The sequence below is a fragment of the Benincasa hispida genome, chromosome 7, assembly GCF_027475165.1.
Source record: "Benincasa hispida cultivar pf3 chromosome 7, pf3_genome.v1.1, whole genome shotgun sequence".
NCBI lineage: Eukaryota > Viridiplantae > Streptophyta > Magnoliopsida > Cucurbitales > Cucurbitaceae > Benincasa > Benincasa hispida.
The window spans coordinates 61,331,872-61,344,020 of record NC_143484.1 but is presented as its reverse complement, the minus strand read 5'-3'; the positions used below and the strand labels follow the sequence as shown (position 1 = coordinate 61,344,020).

The 12,149-nt window shown below is 32.6% G+C and overlaps 1 protein-coding gene across 2 annotated transcripts; it reads left to right on the top strand.

Annotated features, from left to right (window-relative positions):
• Positions 1-1,823: 1,823 nt before the first annotated feature.
• On the top strand, positions 1,824-9,633 carry LOC120081312 (cysteine synthase-like). Of its 2 annotated transcripts, none has more exons than XM_039036068.2 (10): positions 1,824-2,391; positions 2,907-3,016; positions 3,527-3,584; positions 4,281-4,544; positions 5,468-5,605; positions 7,531-7,582; positions 7,680-7,759; positions 8,129-8,188; positions 8,404-8,484; positions 9,217-9,633. In XM_039036068.2, the coding sequence occupies exons 1-10, from the start codon at positions 2,140-2,142 to the stop codon at positions 9,307-9,309; spliced, it is 1,188 nt and encodes a 395-aa protein (XP_038891996.1). In that variant the 5' UTR covers positions 1,824-2,139; the 3' UTR covers positions 9,310-9,633. The 2 variants fall into 2 exon arrangements, with proteins under 2 accessions (XP_038891996.1, XP_038891997.1); XM_039036069.2 differs by having other exon boundaries at positions 1,911-2,391; positions 8,129-8,201.
• Positions 9,634-12,149: the final 2,516 nt, after the last annotated feature.

Below are 12,149 nucleotides of genomic sequence, written 5' to 3'. Positions count from 1 at the left end.
AGGGAGGGTTAGTGAAAATTTCCTATAGTATGGTATTATAGATAATTTTTCATTGTACGTTTACTTATTGTGTGTCATGTGTACGTAATATGGTAAGATCTATTGATATTAACGTAGAGTCCATCTATGAAGATAAATTTCTTTAGTACTAAGAGAAAGTTCTTCTCTCGAGGGTTACAGGAAACTCTATTATTATTATTATTATTAGAGTACATAGTAAACTCAATTATTGCTCCAATAAAACTCCCCCGATAAATTTAGATAGCCAGAAAGAAGTCAATCGACAGGACCTCACTCACAGCCATCCACAAAATAAAAATCTAGAAAACAAAATAACCAAAAGTCATTGTCATTCGAAACGACCGGAGGAAACCAAATTAATGTTTATATTCATGATACTAATTTTGATCCACGTCACATTTTTACTATTTAGGGTTTAGGGTTATTATTATTTGATCGATTATTATTGAGTTCCTCCTGTTTTAATTGACAGGACCTGTCGATTGACATCCACATCCCCCGATAAATTTTGGGTTTTCAGAGTTCCTCCGATTTTAATTGAAAGTTTAAGATTTAAATTAATATAACTCCTAAAGTTTAGGGGATAGATTGATATGTTCTTTTAAACAGTTTTAAAAAGCGAGAATATTTGTCTACTATTTTTATTGTTATTTTTATATTTTATATTTTTCTTCAGAAATATCCACGTTTATCAACATTTTGTATGAACATCGATATTTTGTAAAATTTGAGACATTTACATTTTTATCAAAATTTTAGGGTTTACTATTACATTTCACGACCGATAATGTATGTTGTGGAGTTGTTAATTATATAAATAATATTTTGTCTACATTAAATGCAATAGTTACATGTAGAAAATTATTAAATATTTTTATTTATTGAAATTCACATCTCAAATGAGTGTTGAGAAGTTAAATAGGATGTAGTTAAATGATGGAACAACAGATTGAAAAAAAAAACCAATAACAAAATAATAATAATAATAATAATAATAATAACAAGAAAACCCATAAACATGAATGTATTTTTAGGTTACAAAAAATTAACATATGTAACTCAACTATGTACTCCAAAGACAGACAATTATTACCAACTCACCTCAACTCTACACTTAAAGACAACTATTATCAACATATACAATCATTACCAACTCAACGATAAACGTACTCTTAGAGATTGTTTGTTTTGAGGGTACCTGAGATTCCCAAGGAATGAGCATCTAGATTGCTGTATTTGTTTTGTGGAATTGTAAGATGACCTATCATCCAGAAATTCCCAAACATCCTAGGTTCCTTATGGTGAGCATCTTAAAAGTTTTGGATGCTCTCATGAAACATGGATTTTTTGGATTCCCATATTGAGGGCATTCCAATTTTACTTTTTTGCCCTTGCATATGTATCTATTCAACACACGAACGCGCACACGCACATGCACACACGCACGCTTACACACAATTTTTTTATATCATAGTTTTATTGTTTTTTTAGTAAAATATTCAAATTTAAATTTAAATTAATATTTATTTTATAAAAATATTAAATTATTATAGCTTATTTGTTTAGAAAAATAACACATAAAAATGATATAAGTTGTATTAATTAGAAAATTTAAATTGATAAAATCAAATATTTTTATAAGTTAAATTAAGAAATATTTGTAAATGAATTATTAAAATATAAGATATTCTAGGAAAAAAATCTACGAAATGAACACAAATATCAAAATATTACAAAATATTTGTAAAAATATTCTTACAAAAAAACATGATTATTTAAAGATGGAACATGTAATTCTAGACATCTAAAAATCTCGATTATCTAGATTATCTACGTTCTCAAAGGAAAAATAGTAAATAAAAGCCCCTGTAGTGTGGTTTTTGAGCTAAGACGCTGGACCACTCACAAATGCATACAAAAAAGGAAAAAAAAAATCTCCAACGAAAGTTAGTACAATTGGAAACGAATCAAATCGACAGAACCTCACAGCCTTACACTAAATAAAATCTCATGAACGGAATAACGAATAATCTGTCTCACTGTGAGCTTGAAGGGCCATTTCTTCTTGGTGTAAAGAGAAGGAATAGAGCCTGAGTGGATCATTCATTCTTCCGTCCAATGGCTTCTTCTTCTATCATCAATTCATTGATTTCCCCTCTCTGCTCCTCCAGCTCTAATTCCAAATCAGGTGTCTTCGTCTTGAATTCTTCGCCCAGTTCTCTGGGACGCCTTCCATCTCTTAACTCGAAGAAGAGCAGCAATTTCTATGGGACATTCTCTTCCTCTTCTCTCTCTGTTACTTGCAAGGCGGTATCAGTTAAGCCACAGACTGAGATTGAAGACCTTAACATCGCTGCAGATGTAACTCAGGTGAAGATGATTGTCAATGGATCCCTGCCCCCTTGTTTTACCGTTTCTTGATTGATTGTCTAAATTAAATCCCATGCTTAATGCCTCCACCAGTTTCAGATTCTAACGATAACATCCTCCATTACGGTGGTTTTGGTATCATTCCCAAAATTTTGTCTTTTTTTTTTTATTTTTTTCCAAATTAAATTAGAAATGAACTCTTTGCGTTATATGGATTCTGTTGTAGTAGACATCATGGATCGCTGTTAAGTCAATTGTTAACACTGTTTTTTTCGGATAAATAAGTGATAAACCAACTGGGTCGGTGTTTCTCCCCTGATTTTTTGGGGATCACGAAGCAGTCAGACTTCAGCAACCAAATAAATCATGTTAGGATTGTCTAGGAGCAATTGTGTTTCAGGATTTAAGATAGTAAATAAAAGTCATCTGGTCAATCTATTCTCTCACATTGTTTGAATAGATTGAACTTCACCCTATGTTTCTTTGCATTAATAATTTAATTTCCTGGGATGCAGCTGGTAGGTAAGACTCCCATGGTCTACCTCAACAATATCGTCAAGGGGTGTGTGGCAAACGTTGCTGCTAAGCTTGAAATGATGGAACCATGTTGTAGTGTCAAGGACAGGTGAGAAAATATAGCAGGAGGAAGTCAAGTAGTTAACTATTGTATGGCATACTGTATTTGTCCATTTATCCTGGTTATACCTGTTCCAATATCCTTAGGCCAATTATTGAGAGGATAATTACATGTCTTAGTGAATAGATTAACTGAAGCTAGCTATTAGATATTATAATTAAATTTACCTTCACACATGAGCTTAAGCTTTTGAGTCAATTGGTGATTTAAGATGGTATCAGAGTATGTTGGTTCAGGATGTCCTGTGTTCAAACCCCCAAAGTTGTTTCCTCCCCAGTTAATATTAATTTTCCCTTGTTTGGCTCTTCTATATATTTCAAGCCCACAAGTGAGACAGAGTATTAGATATTATAATTAAATTTACCTTCACCCATCAGCTTAAGCTTTTGGGTCAATTGGTGATTTAAGACTAGTTAATATGATCATGGGAGTCATACTATCTATTCTTATCAGAGAATGACTGCATCTTCTCACCATTTGTACTCAAAATGTCTTCAGGATTGGATATAGTATGATTTCTGATGCTGAGCAGAAAGGGCTTATTTCGCCAGGAAAGGTAATGATATTATATGAGGTGTAATTTTCTTGCTTCTTGAAAACTACGTTTTATTACATTGATGATTTCGGCAAAAAATTATTATTGAATAAATTATACATTGTATCCCTATCTTCCTCTGCATTTGTAGTTTTTAACGTGTTTCCAGACCACATTTAACACCACAACAGTAACTGAAAATATGACTATAATATCCTTCAGCAGCTTGTCATAGCATAGGGATTGAATTGTTTTAATGTCCTGCTGCGTGTCATGTATACTTAAGAATATGGATCTTCTCATGGTTATTTAAAAATAAAAACTGCACTTTTCATTTTAGATACCTGTATCAACAAAGAGAACTTGCACAGTAACATATCAAACCTGCAGATGAATTATGACATCTTCTTTATATAATTGCCTACCTCCCATCATGATAGTGATTATTATTATTGTTGAATTGAAGTGTTTATGTACTTGTATTATCAAGAAAGCCAGTTTTGGGTTTTCAGTATTAAAAAAAGAAGGATTTATTGGACTTAGGAGCATATCAAATCGCTGATGGCATCTCCTAGTTGCATATCTTCCGTGCACTATTTTGTTTTTGAACATGGAAGCATTTAGATAAATATTTCCAATTTCTAGTTGATGCAAGTGCAGAAGTCTTCTGGTCTGGCCCAGAATACCCAATAACATAATACTCTTATGTATTTTCAGAGTACTTTGGTTGAACCTACCAGTGGAAACACAGGAATTGGTCTTGCATTTATTGCTGCTTCAAAGGGATACAAACTAATATTGGCAATGCCAGCTTCGATGAGTCTGGAGAGGAGAGTTCTTTTAAAAGCATTTGGAGCAGAAGTTGTATTAACGAATCCAGCAAAAGGCATGAAGGGAGCAGTTGAGAAAGCTGAAGAGATTTTAAAAAAGACACCAAATGCTTATATGCTTCATCAATTTGACAATCCTGCTAACCCTAAGGTATGAAATTTACAATCTTACGTGAACAAACTTTGATTACCTGGTTATTTAAATATAAGACCAAGTAAATTTAAATCAAGTTTGCTATTTATTTGGTTTATACTCCATTGGATCAATGTGGACCAAACAATATATTGGTTGTAATGGGGCCGTAAATTTCTTCTTCCATGCTTACTGTGAAGCATGGACACTTAAAGTTTGGGTAACATGTCTATGTATGACACACATTGAACAGTTTGATTCACCAACAATTGTTGGACACTTGTTAAAAGCCTAATGGCTACATGTTGAATGATCACATACATGTAAAATATTTGTGTTGCATTGCATAATAAATATATGGTCACACACTTGCAAATGTACAAATAATTGTTGAACTCTAGAGCTAAAGGTGTTTGGATATTTAGTAATTAAAGATGGACATAAAGGAAAATATAGGAGAAAATTTATAAATTTTGAGAGTGAAAAAATCATAATAGTTTTGTTTTTTTTCTCTCTTTTTTTTTTTAACTCACAAATTCATAGCATTACAAAACTTAATTTTGAACTTTCTGTATTTTGATGTGGCAAATATAATTAGAGATATGGAAGATGTTGTTTGTGAAGGTCAGACATGAGACTACTACTACCAGAGAGAACACAAGTACAATTGATAACAGTTCAATAGCTTTCAACATCTATAAACAAGCATGACTTTGATTTCTGGCATACTAAAAAATTTAATATTAAGGCCTAGATTTTTTTTGTTACGGTTGATATGAGTAAAGTAAAGAACAGTTCAATAGCTTTAAACATCTATAAACAAGCATGACTGTGATTTCATGGTATACTAAAAAATTTATTTTGTGTAGATTCTTTTGTCACGGATCGGTTCCTGCTTTTGCAAAGGACCGCTTTGATGAAATATGAGTTTGAATTTTCAGGTACACTATGAGACAACCGGTCCAGAGATATGGGAAGATACTAAAGGCAAGTTGGATATTTTAGTTGCAGGAATTGGAACAGGTGGCACAATTACTGGTGTTGGCCGGTTTCTGAAAGAGAAAAATCCAAATATTAAGGTAACGTTGGTTTTTAGGCATTTAGCTACTTCCAAGTAGCATTGTATTTATTTCATTTAAATTTGAGTTTGTTGAATGGTAAGGTGTAAGATAAAGCATTAATTAGCCAAGGTCTAACAAGTAACAACGAGAATGAAGGTTGGGGGTCAAGATCTTCTCTTAAAGGCTCATCTTCTTTTTTCTTTTTTTCTTTCGTCTTTTCTTTCGTCTTTACTTATTTCTAGTTATTGAAAAGAAGCATCTTGAAAAGAATGTTCTCTCTCATTCCCTCTGCATACCTCTTCCCCACTCCTCTGCCGTTTGCCGTCAACCATGTCCTCTCCCTCCTCACCATCCTTTCAACAATATCAACATGCCTGCCTCACCACACTCAACTATCTTTGGGCGGAAGTAATATACCATTGAACTAGACCACATATATACCATTGAACTAGACCACATCTCCAAGATTTTTCTTAAGAATGGAATCATCATCGCTAGCCTTTAATGAAATTGCCTTACTCAAAAAAATGTAGATGCTAGGTTTGTGAAGATTTCTGCGCCATTAGTCTCATTTCATGCCTATATGAGATCGCTAAAGTTATCTTAAAGAGGCTAAAAAAGGTCCTCCTTACACCCTCACAAAATATCAACCTTAAAAATGATGCATCATTAATTGGCGACGAGGTTGTAGAGGAATGTCCCAGAAAAAGTATAAAAGACATTGTGATCAAGCTTGATTTTGAGAAAGCGTTTGATAGAGTTGATTGGGACTTCGTATACCAAATTCTCATTGCCAAAGGCTTTGGTTCAAAATGGAGAAGATGGATTAGATGATGCATTTCATCCATAAACTTTTTTTATTATCGTCAATGGCCATCTAAGAGAGAAAAGTCTAGCCACTAGAGCCTTCGACAAGATGATCCTCTTTCTCCAATCCCTTTTCCTCTTTTTCATTGTTATGGATTGTTTTAGTAATGGTGACCAATCTTGTTCCATCAACACCATAAACGGCATTGAGGTTGGCAGAGATTCTCTTTGAATAAACCATCTCCTATTTGCTGATGATGCTATCCTCTTCACAACACTGGAAAATTGAGTTATTGAGAACCTTTTTAGCTTTGATGATCTTTTTGATTGGGCTTCCAGATTGAATATTAACCATAAAAAAATTCGAAATTGGGGATCAATACTGAACAAGAAGACGTTGAGCTTATTGCGAACATCTTTAATTTTAAACAAGGTCATTGGCTGTTTACCTCGGACAGTCGGACTCCCCTTATTTGGCAAGCCTCGAATAGTGGCTTTTTGGGCTTCGATTGTTGAAAAGGTTGAGAGAAGACTATCTTCTTGGGGTTTACTCTCACATATCCAAGGGAGGTCGACTCACTTTGCTACAAGCGACTCTTGCAAATCTCCCCACATACTGTTTGTCTATATTCAAGATCTCACAATAGTGGTGACAGATATTGAAAAATTTTCCAAAGGTTTCTCTAGAAGTGAACTCTCCCCAAGGTGGTGCCTATCCTGTTGGGAAAAAGTTATTCGATCCATCAACAATGGCAGCCTTGGTCTTCAAAATTTGGCTGAAAAAATCGGGCTTTATTGAACAAGTGGATTTGGAGATACTACCACGAAGAGGATGCTCTTTGGCGCAATGTGATTAATGCAAAGTATGGAAATTCTCCTACAAGACCATGGCCTAACACAACCTTCCCTGAACGCACGAGATGACCTTGGAGAAAATCCTTTTACGCACCCTGATCTTCTGAAGGATGGGGTTCATAAAGGTGGGAAATGGTTTAAATACCTGATTTTGGCATGTCTGATAATTGAAAGAACGATTCTTGAGCTGCTCTTTACCCCCGGATTTACTCTCTCTCAATGCAAACAAGAAAAGGTATATATATGAAGTTTAACAGCTTTTCTTCGGTTCCATTCTACAGGTTATTGGCATTGAACCTACTGCAAGTAACGTAATTAATGGAGGAAAGCCTGGTAAGCAAACCATTTAACTTCTACTGATTATTATTTATGCATTTTATTTATTTTTTATAACACTAAATAGCGGTGTTAATAAATTATGGAAACACAGGATCTCATAAAATTCAAGGAATTGGAGCTGGTTTTATACCCAATAATTTGGATGAAAGTGTAGTTGATGAAGTCATCGAGGTCCGTTTCTTACCTTTTTTCCCTAGTCATGCACTCGATCAAGCATTTTTCTATTCTAGTCAAATCTTTATGTGAGAATTAAAATGTTCCATACCAGCAACATAGAACCTTGTTTAAGATTAATCCGAGTGCGGAATTAATGCTCCCTAGCACTAGTCAAACAGGCATGCGTGATGCATGTACTCACACAACACTTGCATACTTGTCCACTGAAACTGATCTGATATTCCTCAAGGCAACACCGTGCACTGGAAACTAGTTGGCTGAGACATGCCTTATTTATATTGTTGGCAGGATAAAACGCATAATATACTCTTAAATCTTATTTAGGTTTCCATTTAAAAATCTGACCAAAAGTTACTGATGCAGATATCCGACGAAGAAGCTATTGAGACGGCAAAACAATTGGCACTGCAGGAAGGCTTACTGGTTAGTGTACTCGGTAATCTTTTTGACCAGTGTGAAATTTCAATCTAGAACCCGATCAAAAAAGTTTTCAATCTGAAACGATATGTCAAAACAGAGAAGAAGTGCTTTTTTCAGCTAACTCAAGTATAAAAAGTGGGGTTGCTTTTTTAGGTCCGTTCATTATCTTCTGAAGTGTACGTATATTTCCTGACATTATCTCATTGACTTGATATTAGGTGGGCCTTTCTTCTGGAGGAACAGCAGCTGCTGCATTGAAAGTGGCAAAAAGACCTGAGAATGCTGGAAAGCTTATTGCGGTATGCACCCTTATTGTTAAATATATATGTACTTAAATGGATTTTTCCCGTCTCATGCTCAGTTACGAAATATTTCTATGGAGAGAAAATGAGCAGATGTTGAAGTTGGTTGGATAAGAGAAAATATCACGCATTTTCTATCTTTTTCTTTTTGGAGTCAAATTAAGAAAGGTATAGGATCTTTCATTTTTGACTTAGCATGGCTTAACTTCAGTCTTAGCGTCTTTTAGCAACCGAAGAGGCTTTGTAGCACGCAGTGCTAGGAAAATTTAAGTTTTGGGATAAATATAAAATGCACAGCCTGTTTTAACACCGTTTCAAATCCAACCTCTATGGTCTGAAATTGATTGTTTTTCACAATGTAGTTTATTCACACCTCCATTTTATCTCACCATTCTTAATGACGTGCCATTCCAAATGAATGATTCTCAACTCTCCCTTTTACCAAAGTTACCTCGTAATTTGATTTTATGGCAAACACAGTTCTATGCATCAAGCAAGAAAGATACATTTTGCCTACTAAAATCTTATTGTTATTGACGACATGAGCTTACCTCAATGGTAACTGGCACAACCTTCCTCTCTAGAGGTTGGAGATTCAATCTCCCATCCTACCCCTGCAGCTGTTGTACTAAAAAAATCTTCTTGTTATTTTATTTCCTGATACAGAGACTAACCATAAGGTGAATTAACTCTTTAGCATTGAATGACTCCCAATATAACTTTTTTCAGGTTGTATTCGCCAGCTTTGGAGAACGATACCTTTCCTCGGTCCTTTTCCAATCACTCAGAGAAGAATGTGAAAATATGCAACATGAGCCATGAAGTACATTTTATTTGGCCTCCAATTCATCACACCTATGCACGAAGGATAGAAGTGGGATGGGAGACGAAGCTGGCCAAGTAATAAGTTTTTGTTGGCTGGCTTTGTTTATTTACAATTTACTGTTTTTATGGTAATGGGGTGAGTTTGGGTTAAGATCCATAGTTATTTGGTGTTTATGTTGTGAACTGTTGTTTAAAAGGTAGGCTTTATTTTGGTGCAACTTGTATGCTGTGTTATTATTGTTCGAGAGAACAGTCCTCTCAAATTGACTGCACTCTAAATGCAACTTTCTTGTGAGGAATTTAGTGACAATAAGGCTTAAACGGTTGTCTTTATTTTTAGATAACTCAGCACCACTATGTGCATAAATTGGATGCAAACTACATCTTCTAGGTTCCTTTTTCTCCTTTTCCGTTTGGTCAACACCGATTAATTACCGGGAGTCTTAGTTATATATTAGTAATTAAATATTTTATAATTTTTAAACAAGTTAACATGTCTATTATTTATATTATATTTATATCATCGATATTTTGATGTTTAGTTTTTTGTATTTTGTAGATTTTTCTACTATATAATAGAAATATCGATTTACCTCACATATCGATGTTGAACCTATGTAAACATGGAAATATTGATAGAAATATCGGCATCTCGATGGAAATTTAATAATATGTATGTAGTTATTATAACTTGCTAATAAATAAATGGAAAAATTATCTTTTTAGTCCCTAAGTTTTGAACAATACGTGGGTTTGGTCCTTGAGTCTTTATAACATGTCTTTTTAGTCTCTAATTTTTTAGAATAGGTATATTTTTTAGTTTTCAAAATGTAATTTTTTAGTCCCAAAGTTTTTAAGAATAGGTTTAAGTCTTTGTGCTATTTTTTTTTTTATTTTCACTTTATATAATTATATGACATTTTGAATTACAAAAATATGTTTAAAAAAGGATTTTTGAAAATAGAAAAATTATTTACACAAATAAAAAAAAAAAAAAAAAACAATTATAGTTGTGATAGACAATAATGTCTATCACATATAGACGCTAGTGGAAGTATATCAATGTCTATATAGAAATTGATAGAAGTCTATTATTGGTATTATCAGTGATAGAAATTGATATAAGTCTATCCCGGACAGATTTTTTAAATAAGTTTTCATTTTTTCTATCTATGAAAATTTCTCTTTAAAAATTAATTTTAGAGAGGAGATAATATTAAAAAAATTAATACATGAACTTTTTAAACTTATTTTTAAAAACTCAAAGACTAAAAATTTTATATTTTGAAAACTTAAGGACCAAATGAACTTATTCTAAAAAACTCAAGGACTAAAAAGCATGTTTTGAAATCTTAGGGACCAAACACGCATATTCTTCAAAACTCGGAGACTAAAAATGTAGTTTTCCCTAGATAAATTCAGACGATGATGGTAAGGGTTTTATAAATTGAAATCCTGAACTTTTGTAAGTATCAATTTACACCTTTATTACGTTCTGTTTGTAAAAAAAACTTGTGTGAAACTTATAATTGTATCAATTAAATTTCTAAACTTTCATAAATGTATTATTAGATTCTTAAATAACTTTTTAGTTGAAAATTGTTTATGCATTTACTCTCGTCTATTTTGTAAAACTAACATTTTAAGAAGTCTACGCATGTTTGAGAATTAACGCATGTATGATTTTCAAAGGTGATTGTAATGAATAGAGTTAAATTGATTGGCTTATGAAAATTTAAGAGTTTAACTGACTCAAATTATAAGTATCACATGAAATTTGGTTGAACGAAATCTAGAGAAAGGTGTAAACAGATACACTTAAGCATGGTTTAAAATTTCCATCGAAATCTCGAAATTTGGCCTCAAAATTTTGATTGAGGTTTCCCCCAATTTTAACAAAATTTTGAGAAATTTCGAATTTTCGAAATTTCGAGATTTTGAAAAAATGTCAAGAAATTTCTATACTTAAAATAATAATTAAAAATTAATGCACGGACTTTTTTAACCTATTTTTAAAAACTTAGGAACTAAAAATGTATATTTTGGAAATTTAAGGACCAAATGAACTTATTCTAAGTAGCTCAATGACTAAAAAGTATGTTTTGAAAACATAGGGACCAAACGCACATATTTTTCAAAATTTCAAAACTTAGGGACTAAAAAGGTAGTTTTTCCTAAATAAATTCGGACGATGATGGTAAGGGTTGTTTAAAGTGAAATCTTGAACTTTTGTAAGTACCAATTTACACCTTCATTACGTTCCGTTTGTAAAAGACTCATGTGGAACTTATAATAGTTCAATTAAATTTTTAAACTTTCATAAATGTATTGTTAGATTCTTAAATAAATTTTTATTTGAGAATTAATTGTTCATGCATTTACCCTAGTGGTCTATTTTGTAAAACTAATATTTTAAGAAGTCTACGCATGTTTGAGAATTAATGTATATATGATTTTCAAAGGTAATCGTAATGAAAAGAGTTAAATTGATTAGCTTATAAAAATCTAGGAGTTTAATTGACTCAAATTATAAGTTTCACATGAAATTTGGTTGAACGAAATCTAGAGAAGGGTGTAAATAAATACACTTAGCATGGTTTAAAATTTCCATTGAAATCTAGAAATTTCTATAGAAATTTCAAGATTTTGATGTCCTCGAATTTTTAATTGGGGGAAATTTCGTTTTCCCCCAATTTTGACAAAATTTTGAGAAGATTTCAAGAAATTTCAAAATTTCAAGAATATTCTGATTCCACCTATTTCGACGAAATTTCGAGATTTTGAAAAAATGTCAAGAAATTTCGATATTTTGAGAAAATTTCGATTTTTTAATTAAT